At 59.2% G+C, this 15,382-nt stretch overlaps 1 protein-coding gene across 2 annotated transcripts in view; it reads right to left on the bottom strand.

The window, feature by feature from the left end:
- Window positions 1-4,440: 4,440 nt before the first annotated feature.
- The window catches only part of EPHB3 (EPH receptor B3), a 28,346-nt gene continuing 17,404 nt past the window's right edge, over window positions 4,441-15,382 (bottom strand). Inside the window, exons 4-16 of one of the 2 annotated variants that reach the window (XM_056358833.1) lie at window positions 10,337-10,492; window positions 9,854-10,189; window positions 8,929-9,053; window positions 8,597-8,765; window positions 8,397-8,502; window positions 7,942-8,039; window positions 7,634-7,756; window positions 7,294-7,541; window positions 6,854-7,069; window positions 6,614-6,763; window positions 6,333-6,526; window positions 6,012-6,167; window positions 4,441-5,714 (exon numbers count right to left, since the gene is read on the bottom strand). In XM_056358833.1, the coding sequence (XP_056214808.1) occupies window positions 5,606-5,714; window positions 6,012-6,167; window positions 6,333-6,526; window positions 6,614-6,763; window positions 6,854-7,069; window positions 7,294-7,541; window positions 7,634-7,756; window positions 7,942-8,039; window positions 8,397-8,502; window positions 8,597-8,765; window positions 8,929-9,053; window positions 9,854-10,189; window positions 10,337-10,492 (2,186 nt within the window). In that variant the 3' untranslated portion in view covers window positions 4,441-5,605. The remainder of the gene's footprint in view (window positions 5,715-6,011; window positions 6,168-6,332; window positions 6,527-6,613; window positions 6,764-6,853; window positions 7,070-7,293; window positions 7,542-7,633; window positions 7,757-7,941; window positions 8,040-8,396; window positions 8,503-8,596; window positions 8,766-8,928; window positions 9,054-9,853; window positions 10,190-10,336; window positions 10,493-15,382) is intronic. The other variant, XM_056358832.1, reaches the window with a different exon arrangement.

Raw genomic sequence — 15,382 nt, 5'->3', positions numbered from 1 at the left:
AGGCCGGGGTGAAGCAGCGTGCCGGGAGGTGGCCCGCACGCCCCCGTGACTCAGCCTGCCCCGGCGGAGGCAGAGGTGAGGTAGCGATACCGGAGCTAAAAAAAAACCCGGCCGAGCTCTGGGGAGAGGAAATTTCTCATTAGCCAGAAATGTGTGGCTGAACCTGTCTGACACCCGGCCGCCCCCGGCCCCGCGGTGATGCTGGCCCTGGCTTCGAGGGAGATCAAAGCAGGAGTAGGGAGCAGGGCAATAAGGGGGCTCAGCAGCTGGCTGGGCGGTGGGCATGGAGGGAGCAGGGGGCAGGGGCAGGGGGTCTCCCCATTTCCCCTGAGCACTGCTCTGGGAGAAGCCAGACTGGGGTGGCAGGAGGCGAGCAGTGGTGCAGGTGCTGCTGTGTGGGGCGCCGATGCTGCCATGTGGGGTGCAGGCAGCGGCACCCACTGCAGGGGTCTGCACTGAGTGGCGGCACAGGGATGGGGATGGGCAGGGATGGTGGCCAGTGAAACCCAGGCGAGGCAGGCTGGCAGGGACCAGGGTGTCTCTACCTATCGCTGCCAGCCGTGCAGAAGCTCCTTTGCTCCCCTTTTCCAAAGCAGCCAACACTTCCAGCCAGGGCAGCTCGCAGCAGATGAGATGCAGCCCCCAGCCCCAGCCCTACCAGCAAGGTCACTACAGCTTTCCTTCTGACTTCCCCCTGTGGAGCCAGCCTTTCCCAACACCAGACCACCACACCACATCCAGGCATTGCCCTGGTCTTGTTTAATAACACAAAGCTGTTTTTTGCCTCCCAGTCCAGCACCGGGTCAGATTCTGCTCCTCGAACAAGGAAGGCAGGCGCAGGGTGATTAATGCGGACTCGTTTGCTTGCTGGCTGCATGCTGCCAAAGACTATGTCAGCTCCCAGGCATCTGGGGGAGAGCTGCCTCCTGTTCCCCAAGGCAGTCCCCCGGCCCCCAGCCCTTCGATCCCCTTTTTGGGAGCATCCCAGGCTGGCTGGCAGCTCCTTGTGCAGGGATGCTGGGCACTGCTCAGGGGCGGTCATGTCCCCCATGGTCCCCCTGTAGGGACACCAGCCCTGCTTGAGGGGGCAAGGATGCAGCCCCGGCAGCCGTGTGCAGGGAGGATGGGCTGTGGTGGCAGTCAAGGACGGGCGTTGCACCATGTGCAAGCCCCCCACCAGCTACCAAAGAAGACTGGAAGGAAGGAGTGGGAAGAAAATTATTTAAAAAAAATCTTTTTTTTTTTTTTTAATAAAAAAAAAAAGCCCTGGGAAAAAGCCGCGTAGGGTCCTGGCACGTGAACAGAGTCTGTAAGTGGTCTTAAAAATTACCAATAAATAATCTTAACGGGAAACAGAAGGAGCAGAGCCGGGGCGTTCGTGGGTGTCTCGCAGCTCCCTGCGAGCATGGGAAAACTCGCTGGGTCCTGGCCCTTGTGCTGTGGGGACAGCCCCTTCCCTGGGCCACAGCATGGCCCTGGCTGTGGCCAGGACCCGCCTGGCTGGTGTCCATCCCACCCTGGCTGAGCACAGGTGAGGATGTGGTCCCCAGCACAGCCACGCTGGCGATGCCCATGGACGCAGGATGGCAGTGGGGATGAGGCATGGTGGGGGCCGTGGGGGTGCCAGTGCTGCCGCTGCCCTGTGCCCCAGGCTGGCCCGCTGGGGCACGGCTGTGCTGTGCTGAGCCGAGCCGTGCTGAGCCGTGATCCCTTCCAGCTGTGCCGGCCCCAGGCGGCTGACGGGGCTGCGGGATCCTCTCCCTGCCAAGTCATCGAGGTGTCAGCCAAGAGTTAGCAGGGAAAACGCCAAGCAGCCGACAAGCCGGCCAACCCATCATCCCCAGCCTTCCTCCTCGTCCTCGGCTGCAGCGTGCTGCCCAGCCCCCCGCCAGAGCCCTGAGCCCCCGGCCCACCCCAGCAGGGTCTCCTCTTAGCACGCGGCCTGCCTTCACCCCCAGTCGTGCCCCTGGGACCCCCCCTCTGCCCACTCCCAGGGTGTCACCCCCATCCCGGCCCCTCCACCTGGGGCGTGCATCCCCCTCCTCTGGGCCTGTCTGGAAAGGGACGGTCCCCCCTCCCCGAACTTTCCAGCTCTCTGCAGAGCGGGAACAATCGTAGCCTTTGTCTTCCCTTAATCTCTTGGTTAGGAATTAAAAGGGGGGGAAAAAACCCAGCAGCACAAAAGGCTCTTTTGCATGGGCTGGGAGGGGGGAAGTGCAGGGTGCAGGCAGGTCTTGCCTCCCCCCGCCCCGCCCCCCCCCCCCCTTACCCCCCCAATCCCAGTCTGGTCACCACAGTCCCCAAGGGCCACCCCATCCCATCCTCACCACCCCAGGACATCCCCATAGTGTCACCCAAGGGCTGGTGGCTCGGGGAGCGTCACCTGCTCCCCTCAGCCCCCCGAAGTTCCTTGCCCACCGGCTGCCCTGGGAGTGGGGAGGCTCGCGCAAGGCTTGTGCCCGCATGGGGCCAAGTGCCTCCCGCTTGCTGCCACGGACCCACTTTTACACACACAAGCACCCCACACATACCCACCCCCCCCAGAGCAGGGCTGCCCACCACCCAGAGCCACCCCAAGAACCACGCAGGCACTGCAGACCTCCATAAAATTCCTTAAATAATTTAATTGAAAAAAAGTCTTTCCGTTAAAAAATATTTTTACAAATGCACGCTCGCATTAATTTCCCTTGCTGCTGTTTTTCACTGTTGCTTTTCTTTCACAATTGAACACGACTTTCCCCCTGTACACATCTGTATGCAGAGGGAGGTGGCAGGTATGGCACGTGAAGAGCCGCTGGGTGCAGCCCTGGGTGCAAACCAGGCAGTGGGAGGGGGGCACGAGGCTGGGGGAGACCTGGGGCCGAGGCTGGGAGATGCTGCGTCCTGCCCCATGGAAGCAGGGTGGGCATGGAGGAGGCTGGGAGAAGGGGTTGGTTGTGGGTTTGCTGTTTAAAATGAGCAGACCTCCCCCAAAGCAAAGCCAGGCCAGGGTGGAGGGTTGAGGTGGGGATGTTGGGGATGCAGCGGGATGGGTGGGACCCCAAACCTTGCAGCAGCAGGGACAGGGGGAGCAAGGGTGGCAGGGGCAGCCCCTGAGACCACCAGTGCTTCAGGCTGGGGTACTGAAGGCAGTTGAAAGCCAAAAATGGGTTCTGGCATATATTTGGCTGTCTGCTCTTAAAAGCCTCACAAGCCCAGGTTGCTTTGCCTGACCTGGCAGAGGGAAGAGGTCTGCCCAGCACTGCTGTTTGGGGTCCCACCATGGCGGGGGGCAAGGAGCATCCAGGGTGGGGGGCAAGCTGGAGCAGGCAGGGATGGGAAACACCAGCAGAACCGGGCTGTGGTGCCGCTGGCAGCCGCATCCCCAACACATCCCGTAGCGGAGGATGGCGGGTGCGCGCGGCCCGTCCCCGGGCGCAGGACCTGCTGCCAGCTGCCATCCCAGACTTGTTTACTGTTCCCTGGGGAGAAGGACGGGGTTAATGAGAAACCCAAGGGCAGGCGAATTTCAAGGAAAGGGAAAAAATAGCACCTGCTAGGTCAGCCTGGGGAGGAGGGGAGCAGGGTGGAGCACAGGGGTGCACCCCCCTCATTTTGGGGAGCACCCACTTGCCCCTCCGTACCGCCAGCAAAGCACCCCTGTAAGTGAGCCCACTGGGTGTGCTGCAGCCACAGGGATGTTAGGACCCAAAAACTGCCAGCATGAGCGACCGGGGGTCCCACTTAGCTACTAGGGAGCAATTCCCCCTGGGCTGAGGGCACAGAGACCCCCAGTCCCGCTCTCCCAGGGGCAGCAGCCCCTAGGGGGTTACCTTGCCTGCAGCTGGGCCGGCTGCCTTGGCACGCTCCCACCCGGCTCAGTAGCTGCCAATTCATGGAGAAGAGGAACGAGGCCAGTGGTCCAGGGGTGCCCTTGGCTGCTGCAATGCTCCTGCCTGGGGAGAGCAGAGGACCTGCACTCTGGGGAGAAGCCCTGGGGCTGTGGGGACATGGGGACACCCCGGCCCTGGGGCGGGCAGTGAGCACAGCTGCTCCCCCACTCTTCGCACACCGGGTTCGGTTCCCACAGTTCCAGCTTGACTCAGGGAGGCGATGGGGGTGGGGAAAAAAGATGAGCATCTCTGAGTGCATTAGATGGAGTTTCACAGCTGGCTCTGCCCTCGCTGGGACTCAAACCCTCCACCCTACGCACCCGCAGAGGGGGCACGTGCCGGGTGCCCAGGCACTGCAGGGTGGGCACAGCACCACTGCCCACAGCACCACTGCCTGGCCTGACCCCGCGGGACCACTTGGGTACACGACAGCAAGAGAAAGCAGGAGCAGAAAGGGGCTGAAAGCCAGCCTGGGGCTGGCCAGGAAGAGGAGGACGACTCTGGTGGGCAGCAAAGCCACAGGCAGCTGGGCCCATCCAGTGAGAGCGCGATCGAGCAAAGGAAACTCCGGTAAAATTCTTATTGCCTTTATTCTGCCCATTGCCTCACACAGTCCTGCCGGCCAGCACACACCCACGCACGCATGCACACACTCACGCACACTCAGGCACGCTGGGAGTCTCTCCCTCGGCTTGGAGGAACCGGGCTGCAGTGAATCCTCAGGGAAAGGTGAGTCTTTTGGCAGCAATCACAGCGTGTGTCAGGAGCGGGGTGGCCGCGCCGGCGGCACCCGCTCCTTCTGCATAAAAGAGGAGGCTGGGGGAGGCCGGGCCTCGCCCCTGGCGCAGCCCCCGCCCCAGCCCCGCTCTCCGGCCCCTCGTGGGGAGCGCGGCTGCCGTGGGTCCGGGGGCAGAGGGTCCCTGTGCAAACGTGCTGACGGCCTCGCTCTGCAGTCCAGAGCCGGCCAGGAGAACCAAGAGGGTAAGAGATGCGGAGCTGGGCGCCTGGTCCCCCTCCCTCCCCTTTCTGCTCCCTCTTTTTTTTTTTTTAATAAATCTCTTTTTTTTTCTTTTTTTTTTTTTTCTTTTTTTTCCTAACTCCCTGCATAGTAAATTGGGTTCGGGTTCTGGCGTGCAAAGCCAAGAAAGGGAGCGAAGCCTTCCCTTTGGACATGTTCCAGTGCAGACCCTCGGGCGGAGGGGCCGCCAGGGCTGGAGGAGTGATTGTCTGGGGCCAATGGCACCGGCCCTGTCGCCGACTCGGCCTCCCCCGGCTGCTTCCACGCAGGGATCAGAGTTAGGGAAGGCTTCGGACATGTCTGACAGACTCAGCAAACGGGTCAACAGTCTGTGGCCTCGAGGACGGGGGGGGAAGTGAGGACTTGGGGGGAAAATTGGGTGAAAAGAAATCCAAGAAGCAGAACAACTCTTCAAACCGATGAGCACCGAGACAGGGCGGGAAGCGGGATGTGCCATCTCTGTCCCATAATCCATCTTCAATATGAAGATGCGTTGCTGCCATCGCCGCTCCAGGACACAGGACGAAAAGCTGGGCTCCCTCTCGGCACGAGTGCCTCTGATCCAGGGAAGGGCGGCCCGTCCTGTCCCGTCCCAGGCGACCGTCCGAGGCAGAGGAGCGCCGTGTGAAGGGGGAAACGGGAAGCCGGGCTGCACCGCAAACTGAACCTGGTTGGCAGGTTCCCTCGGTCCGTTCCAATGCAGAGTCCCCTGTGGTCAAACCTGCACTGGGAGTGTCTGGTTCATCTGCAGCCTCATGTCCTGAATGCTGCTCAGAATCTTCTTCTGGTGCCCTGCTAGCGTCACCCCTATCCTCAGCAGGTCTCTGCAAGAAGAAGGTGAAGACTCAGCCCCCTGCTAGCAGCAATACCAGCACATGGCCCTGCCCCAACTAGCTGCTGCCAAGGGACTCATCCATCTTCATTACAGCCCTCTGCCAAGCTCCAGTGTCCCTCTAACTCCACAAGGGAGTGAACACGGCATCCCAGATCTTAACTCACTTGGGAAAACCCCATGCACAACTAAGCCCTCCACAGGAGGAGCTGGTGGCCAGAAAGGCGAGGGACAAGGAACAACATGCAGCAGCCCCAGCCTTCTCCCTCCCCTGCAAACAGGGACTTACTCCGCAGTCATTTGCGCCACCAGGTCGAAGGAGGCAAAGCCGGCATTGACAAAATTCTCCTTGTACCGTCCCATTTTGATGGCATCCAGCCAGTCTCCCACGGTGGTGAAGGTGGTGTAATCCGGGACGGTGCGGTCCAGGAGTGGCTGGGAGATGCTAAAGGGCAAGAGAGACACATGTCACAGGGAGCAGGGGACAGAGAGGTGTAACTGGAAGCAGGGGAGATTTCTTATCTCTGCCCTCCCACATCTTCAGTCCCAACCACTCTAGTATTTCCTGAGCTTGGGCGAAGCCCTGGCTGGAGGTGGTGATGCCACTGACCCAGACTGGACGCTGGCGATGACTTTCAGGCTGGCAGCATTGCGGATGAGCTTGTCTAGTGTATTGACGATCTGTGCAAACTTGGGCCGCAGGTTGCGGTCCCGCACCCAGCAGTCCAGCATCAGCTGGTGCAGCGCTGTGGGGCAGTCCATGGGAGGTGGCAGGCGGTAATCCTGCTCCACGGCGTTGATCACCTGCAGAGAGACGTGCAGAGGCAGGCTGTGAGCCATGTATGCTCCCACGGGCAACCCACAGCTCCCCGCTCCCCAGGGAGCACTTACGTCCTGGTTGGACATGTCCCAGTAAGGTCGCTCCCCGTAGGACATCACTTCCCACATGACAATGCCATAGCTCCACACGTCACTGGCTGAAGTGAATTTGCGGTAGGCAATGGCCTCAGGAGCTGTCCATCTGATTGGGATCTTGCCCCCCTGCACAGACACACAGCTCCATTATTTAGCGCATACCTGAGGTGTCTCCCCCATCCCCAGATTGGTGGATCCCCCCAGAGCGTTCCATACCAGGGAGCTGGTGTAGGTGGGGTCAGCTGGGTCATCCTCCAGAAAGCGAGAGAGCCCGAAGTCGGACACTTTGCAGACCAAGTTGCTGTTGACCAGGATGTTGCGGGCAGCCAGATCCCGGTGCACATAGTTCATCTCTGAAAGGTACTTCATGCCAGCGGCGATGCCTCGCAGCATTCCCACCAGCTGAATGACTGTGAACTGCCCATCGTTCAGCTGCCAGAGGAGAGATCAGAGGGGTTTGCAACACCCCAAAAGGATTGGGGAAGGATCCCAACGTGCTACCACCTCCTCCCTACAGCCACCCCTCTTCCCCCACCCCACGATGCCTACGTACAGCTTGGCTCTGGGGATGCCAGCACTACACAGAGAGGGCTCAGAGCTGCCATCCTTCATGTGCTGCAGCCCCCAGCCCAGGGCAGGAGGGGATGGACACTCACCCGGAGGAAGGAGTCAAGCGCGCAGTTCTCCATGAACTCAGTGATGATCATGACGGGGCGGCTCTTGGTCACCACACCCTCCAGGTGGATGATGTTGGGGTGGTCAAACTGGCCCATGATGCTGGCCTCGCTCAGGAAGTCCCGCCGCTGCCGCTCTGTGTAGCCCACCTTCAGTGTCTTGATTGCCACAAAGATCTCACGGCGGCCAGGCAGCTTCAGACGCCCGCGGCACACCTCACCAAACTCCCCTGTGGTGGGGAAAGGGAGAAAGGGGTGGCACAGTGAGCCATGTGACAGGGCAGCAGTCTCAGTAGCTGCTGTGCCCAGGCCTGGGACTTGCCTGCTCCAATGACCTCCTCAATTTTGACACAGGAGATGTCAATCTCTTTGGCAAATTCCCGGACAGCTTCATTGGGGTCCTCATAGGTGAAGGGATCAATGTAGACCTTCATCCCAGGGGTGACTGCAAAGGCAGAGGAATCATCACCAGGAGGGATGCAACATGGGTGACAGATGCCAAGCCAGGTTGGCTGGCTGTCAGCCCATCCCTCCTGGTCCCTGGCTGGCGAAGGCTGCCCCTTCACTTGCGCACAGGGCAGGAATTGGGAGAGGGCAGGCAGAGCCCACTTGCTGGGCTCTCACACTCACCGTATTGCTGCAGCTTCTCCGTGTACTCGGGGTCCGTGCTGTTGCGTTGCTTCCTGCCCAAAGGAGACGAGAGGAGGTGTTCAGTAACCATCCCTTTCCTGATGGGGCAAAGACATTCACTGCCAGCTTCCAAATCCCAGCACAGACAGCCCATGCCAGAGAGCTTCCCCTCTGGCAGCCTGCAAGCAGAGCCACCCCTCCACCCCCCGTGCAATGGGAGAAGATGGCCTAGTTGTGCTGAGAGAGGACGGCAGGAGCCTGGGCAGAGCCCCAGCTGGTGCTGGGGAAGCAGGGATGCACAGTCCTCCCACAGGACCCATGCTCTGGTACCCACGTGCAGCAGGTCCAGTCCTTCGCTCTCAGTCTGGAGCTGTCAGAGCTCTACCCACAGGCATGGGGCAAAGCTCTGGGGCAGATGCGAGCAATGCCCAAACCCAGTGCTGACCCCCCAGTACCTGAAGCAGACGATAGCGATGATCACCACAACGATGACGAATAGCAGCCCCGCAGTGGCCGAACCCACGATCAGAGGCAACTCCTGGAAAGTCTTGCTGGTGGAGCCTGACAGAGGGGGAGGCAGGAATCAAAGTCAAGCTGAGGAAGGAGCAAGCACAGGAGGGCTGGGAGATGGAGGCAGCCCAGTCCTGGTACCTACCGTCCTCTGCAGTTGTCTGAAACTCCATGGGGAGGCTGTAGCGGCCATAGCCAGCCACTGTGCGTGCCCGGACCTGCACCATGTACCGAGCGTTGGCCTTCAGCCCGTCCAGCCGCACTGAGTTCTTCTGGCTGGTGACTGTGTTGGCAATGCCATCGCTCTGGCCTTGCTGTAGGGGAGACACGTGGGTGTCACCGTTGTGAAGCAATCCCCCTGTTGCTGGCTCCCACATCCCCCAAGCACTATCTGCACAGGGACCCCCTTTGCCATGGTGCTGATAGCCAGCCGGAAGAGCTGGAGGAGGGAAAAGGCTGCTCAGCCTCCTGCTTTACCTTCTCCGAGTACTTGATCTCATAGTCAAGAATGATGCCATTCGGTCTCTCTGGGGGAGTCCACGACAGCGTCATGCTGTTCCCAGTGCTGCTGTGCAGGTGCATCGTAGGCACGGGAGACGGGGCTAGGAAAGAGGACAGAGGAGGAATGAGCCATCTGTGCCAGGCTTCCCTCTCCACCATCCTGCACCAGTGTAGGGGGCTCTCTGCCTGGGATCTCCTCGTATAACCTCTGTGGAAAGGCACGGAACAGCTTTACCACTGGCCTCCCACAAGTCTCCACGGGGAGGTGCGATCTCAACATCTTGCACTTAAGGTGATGAGGGACCCAGGGGGAGCCTCAGAAATAGCACCAAGGTAACATTTCACCCCACGTCTAGCTGCAACCTGGCCTGGGAAAGGGCCCTGCCAGCCCAAACTGGGGCTCCCTCCCCTCCACTCCCCAGGAGCTCCGTGCACCACCCCACCAACGAGACCCATGAAATCAGATCAGAGCACGGCGGCTGGAGATTACCAGCATGCTGGAGCCAGGCCAGAGTGGGAGGAAGGAGGGAATGGCAGAGCACTCGGCTGGCTGCGAAGATTTGGGCTGGTGCTGAGCCTTCCCAGGCCCACAGGGGAGAAATCTCATTTCCTTCCTCCTCCCTTCACAGCAGGCACAACGTCTCTTGGGTAGGTCTAGAAGATCCAGAGCTCTCCGGAGCATCTGCCAACCCTGCCCTTCTCTGCTTGCACGTGTTCTGATCTCATCTCCTCCAGGGACACGCGTTAAACGGAGAGAATTTACCCAGGGGATTAGATGCAGGCGCAGAGAGCCAGTAACGCGGCAGCACAAAGGACTGCAGCCTCCAAGGCTGTCAGCAAGAAATCCCCACTCCGCTCTGCAGCGGAGAGCTAGCTCCTGCTCTCTGGCAGCTCCACTGACCTGCCTGGTTGGTGGTGATGTTGACAGAGGCAAAATGAGGAGGGTAGGGGCTCTTGTTGGAGATGCCGTTCACAGCCTGGATCTCAAAGGTGTACTGGGTATGGGCCATCAGGTTGCTGATGTAGATGCGACGCTCAGTGAGGCCAAGTTGGCGCGGCACGAACTCCACGTTGTCATCACAGCGGGTGCACAGGCGCCGCTCAACGCTGCACTTCTTGCAGATGACGTTGTAGAGCAGGTCATCCCGGCCGCCCGTGTCCTGTGGCTCGCTCCACTCCAGCACCAGTGATGTCTCATTCACATTGGAGATGACACTGCGGGGGGCAGAGGGGACGCCTGCGGGGGGAATGAGGTGGTCAGGGATGGTGTGCCTCCATGCCTGGCTCACCTCTGTCGCAGGCACAGCACACTCCCCCTGCCCCAGATATGGACCCCCACCACCTCCACAGCTCCCCTCCCCTCATCACCCAGGGCAGGACTCACTGGTGCAGGCACTGTCTGCAGGGTCCGTATCTGCCCGGAAAAAGCCATTTCGACAAGTGCAGACTGTAGCTGCTCCAGAGGTGGTCCGGCTGTTGGGAGGGCAGGGAGAGCAGGGACCTTCCCCCTGCTTAGACTTGAAGGTTCCTGGGCCACATGCTGGAGAAAGGGAAAACAACTCGAGTTATTAAGTGCACCCAGAAAACATCCACTACCCCCTCCAAGGCTGGGCAGATGTTTCTTTGCTGCCCTGCCAGACCTCCCCAATCAGTGGCTTGAGGACCACAGGCCACCTACAAGCCTTTCCATCGCTGTCAGCTGTGCCCAGGAACGCAATGCCCCTGGCCAGGCAGGGTGGGCAAGAGCAGGCTGCCAGCACAGGGCAGGGGCACTCGCTAGCGCAGGCACAGCTCTGCCCCGGGGCAGCTGTGCTCCAGCAGCAGAGCCAGGGCAGTCAGAGATGGGAAAGAGCTGGTCACCACCAGCAGTGTGGGGCTCAGGGCAGTTTCAGCCAGGAGAGCACACCCTCAGTTTTGTTTCTTCACTGCACTTCCCCAGCTGTGTTCCAGGCCCAGCACCCTCCATAGGGCCAGCACCCCATTCTCTGGGGAAATAAGGCTGGGAAGGAAAGGAACCCTCAGCCCTGCCCGCAGCAGCCCCTGTGAGAGGCCTCTGTCGCCCAAAATGCAGCCACTCAGCCCCAAGCCTTCTGCCTTGGGCTCTTCAGCCACTTCTCAGCCCCAGGGGTGGTGGCACCTCCTGGGGCCAGCTCAAGTGGAGCACTGAGCGAGATTAAAACATTCCTGCAGGTCCTTGGCTAAAGAGCTGCTTCAGCATCGCTGCCATCTCCTCCCCCCGCTTCCGTTCAGGGTCCTTCGAGGAGCCACAAGTCCTGGGATCCGGCCCAGTTGGCACCGCCGGGTGTTTAGTTGTAACGAGGGGCATATGAAAGGATTAACAGCACTTGAGTTGAGGAGCAGAGCAGCCTCGGGAACCTGACCCACACCTTGAAATAGCCTTATTTATTGCAGTGTTGCCCCAGAGAAGTGGGTCTTGTGCTCTGCACTCGTAGCGGATGAAGCGGCGAGAGACCCACTGGCACGGCTCTGCTTTGGCATCACCGTGTTTGTCACAGCCAGGGCAGCATCAGCACCGATGGCCCCAAAGGAAGGCACATCATCCTCACTTCACCAGGGCTAGGGCAGCTCCCGAGGGTGTGTAACCCTCCCACCAGCCCTGTCCCACCTCTCATGCCTGTCGCACATCACCTCGTAAACAGGGGGAGGTTTCCTGGTGCTTCACTGGGCTGTGGCAAGCAGAAGTTTCCTCCTATGAGGCATCTCCTACATCCTCCGTGGAGGTTTTCTGGCTGGTTGCAGCCCCACGCGTGGGGTGTGGAGCGCTGCTGACTCACACGCTGCTGGGCTGGCCCCACAGGGACCTGCAGACATCTGGGGGGTGCTGTCCTGGCCCCCTGGTTTGCCCAGGCACCGAGTAGCAGCAGCCCTAGGGGATTAGCCCCGCTTCATTGCGGTGCTGCTGGGCAGGGGGACATGCGAGCAGCCCCGCTGCGGTAGGGAGGCACCCTGCTGCCGAGGAGGGGACCTGAGGACTTTGTGCTCTCCATCCCCCTGCCCAGATGGGCGGCAGGAGCTGCTTCCTGCTCCCAGGGTGCGAACGTTCCAGCAAGGAGACTATTCTTTGGTCAAAACAGGACCAGCCACATGGCTCAACTCGCTCCAGCTCCTTGACCCAAGTTCACCCAGCCTCTGGGCCTTCCCTTTGGAAATGAAAGCTAGCCCATCCCGACTATGCAGGCTGGAGGGCAAAGGAGTGCACAGACCTGCTCCTCTGCAAGTGATGGAAGCCCCTGGCCAGCAGGTCCAGGGCTCCTGTCCCCCCAGCCCGGGCTGCCCTCACTACCACGGAATGCAAAGACGTGGACAGCAGATGCCCAGGGGTAGCAGAGCAGCCTTGGCACAGGCAGACCCACCCCAGCCAGAGTCCCGGGCGGTTCAAACTGGGTGGATGCAGATTCACACATAAGGAACCAGATTGCTGAGGAATGAGAGATGACTGAAACCTCTTGGACAGGAACGCTCTGGGCTCAGAAAGCTGCCAAACATGCTTTGGTTATGGACAGGAGCCCAGACCCATCAGGGACAAACCCCCCTGAAATAACAGGCTTGTTGAGGGGAGAGTGAAGCTGGAGCAACCAGAGCTTGTGAGAAGCCGACAGCCCAAGCACAGCACGGCAGCCAGGGCAGTGAGGTGCTCTGCAAAGGGTGCAGGAGGGATGATGGTGCTTGGCTTCCTGCATGCTCAGTGCCAGCTGGTGCCTGGTGGGTTATGGGCACAGAGGGGACAGTGACCTCCCACGCTCCTGGACATAGAAGGAACTGGCAGAGCCTTGGGCAGCTGCCTGCCATCCCGCAGGAGTGCCCAGAGCAGGCACAAGGGATGAAGGTTATTTATTTGCACCCTCACGCCACCCTGGCAGGGGGGGCTGAGCCACATCCCAGCCCTGTTAAGCAGGAGAGGGACTGAGGCCCAGATGCACTCCAGTGTTTAAGTTTCCAACTCTGCTTAATAAATCAGAGCGTAAAGACCTCGGTGGCAGCATGACAGCTCTCAGCCGCCACATTTGAAGGCTGTAACTGAGCTGAAAGCTGATCCCAGGTCCCCAGTGGATAAGCCGCTGTGTCATCTCCTCTCTGCAAGAAACTGCCTGTACAACAACCACTGTGTTGGCCAGCATGTCGGGAAGAAGCCCGGGAGCTCCAGAGCAGTAGCATGACTCTATCTAGCCAGAGCCAGGGACCCAGACTCCCCTCTCCCCACCGAGAGGTTTGCATAAGTGCTTTTCCTGCTGAAGTGTCCTCAAATAAAATAACAACCCTGAACCTCCACATACAGATCACATCTCCTGGTGCTGGGCTGCGGTCACCTCTGGGGAGAACATGACAGTCACTGACAGCCACAGGATAACAGGTCAGAGAACTGAAGCAGAGCTCCCTGGCCTGAAGAAGAGCTGCTGGTTTGATGGGAGGGAGATGCAGCCTGACCTGACAGCAGGGATCGGCTGCGGAGGGGATTTATGTGGCATGCGGGACGGAATGGGACAGTAACGCAGCCCTGGGGCTGCTGCAAAACTGCCCCTGCACCCTCTATGGGGCATCGCACACCTGGCACAGCACCCACCGCCGGCCATCTGGCTGCTTCTGCCAGCCTCTCCGGCATTTTCATCAGTCACCCACCTCTGGGGCCTGATCCTGCCTCACAGAGCTGCAGCACAGGGCTAAGGGAAGAGGACGGCACTCTTCCCAAATACAATCCCCACCCCAGTGAATAAAGTCCAAGGGAGTGAGCTGAAAAAAACACCGAAATAAAATCCTCCTGGCAGCAGCAGAGAGCAGTGACTCATCCCGCAGGCAGCCTCCATTATTGCATGGGATGTGGACAAGCAGCAACGAACCCTGTGTGCATGCACAAAACTTCGGGGTCCCCTCCCTTGGGAAAGGGAGGAGGGATAGCCCATAGCGCATCGCGAAATACCAGCCCCAAACTATCCCGTTTCAGGTCTCAACTGCTCTCCTATCCACACAATGCTATTCCAGCTCGGGCAGCATCCTTCCAGCTATTTCTCCTGTAGGACTGAAGCATCACGCCTCACTTGAGCCTAGATAAATTAAACCGATCACATCCTTTTGTCCAGCAACCCTGTAATTTCTTTAAAGGCAGCAATCGAGTTTGCCTGGGACAATCTGCGCTTTACGAACCTGCACGGCTCACTCCCTTCCCGCTTTCGTAAGCGGCTGCAGATGGATTAGAGCCGTGGAAGCAACAGCCTGGCTACAGCTGAGGCGGTAACTCTGTTTTTAAGTCTCTCTTAAACGGCACTTGATTTAAAAAAAAAAATAAAAAATATCACCTTTGGGTGGAAATATTTCACACTAGTGCAGTCCAAAAGTGAATGGAGTGAATTTGAACAGCAGGGAAGGGAAAGAGTCCTCGGGGGTTTGAACAGTGGTATCCAAAGAACAGGCGGGAAACAGGTTTTTTTTTTTTTTCCAAATGGGAAAAAAAAAAAAGTTTTCAATAAGCAAAACTGCCTCTGGAGCCACAGCAGGTCACAGGCAGGACGGCAGGGGCAGATTTCCTCGACCGTGTTACAAGTAACCCATTGTGGAGCTGTCTGGCTGCAAACCTGCATCCCTCCCCTGCCCGCGCTGCTGAGCTGCCTTTGATCTGGAAGCCCAGGCAATTAATAGCAGGCAGTTTCACTTCCTGGGTTTCATGCAGCAAGCCCATGTTGCAATGCAAAGCTGCAAACAGTTGGCAAGTGCAATGCTTGCTTGGCATTTTTTTTTTTTCCCCATTCAGGGTGATGTTTCCATTAGTCACTGATTGCAAGGGAAATTTATTTTTCAGAAATTCAGATTTTGGCCCCAGCCTGACCTGCTATCACCTATTGACTGAGCTCAAACATACAGCACCTGGTGCCATCAGAAAAGGGACATCAAAAAAGCTGAGGAATGGATCCGAGGAGAGCACGGTGTCACACTGCACGGTCTTCCCAGGTGCTTTTACAGTTTGGGCGTCCACTGACTGCACCATACAGCCTAAGCCCCCTCTTGAGCGAGGCTCTGGGGGCACCACAACCCCTCTCCAGGACCCCCTCATGGGCATCAAGGGCCATGTGAGGAGGGGGCTCGCTGCCAGCCTTAGCACAGAGGCCAGCCAGACTCCACACCTTTCTGCCCTTGGGTGAAGCCAGCGACACGAGGGGTGCAAACCCTGGCAAATCTGGTGTGGGGAGCACATGCCTGGAAGCATTTTCAAGCAGGTGCTGCATGTTGAGCTGCCGTGTGCTGGAAGCCCTGCACTGCTCAAAAGAAATTCCCACTGCCTGTCTGCGCAATGTGGGGAGTGCCTTGACACCAGATCCCCTGAACGGTTTGGGTGCTTGCAAACCAAAAGGAGAAGGGCTGGTGCCGGTGGAAAGGCTGAACCCTGGGAGCTGCAGGGCTCAGGGTGTGAGGGGGCAAC

The sequence above is a fragment of the Falco biarmicus genome, chromosome 13, assembly GCF_023638135.1.
Source record: "Falco biarmicus isolate bFalBia1 chromosome 13, bFalBia1.pri, whole genome shotgun sequence".
NCBI lineage: Eukaryota > Metazoa > Chordata > Aves > Falconiformes > Falconidae > Falco > Falco biarmicus.
This window is presented reverse-complemented; position numbering and strand designations above follow the sequence as displayed.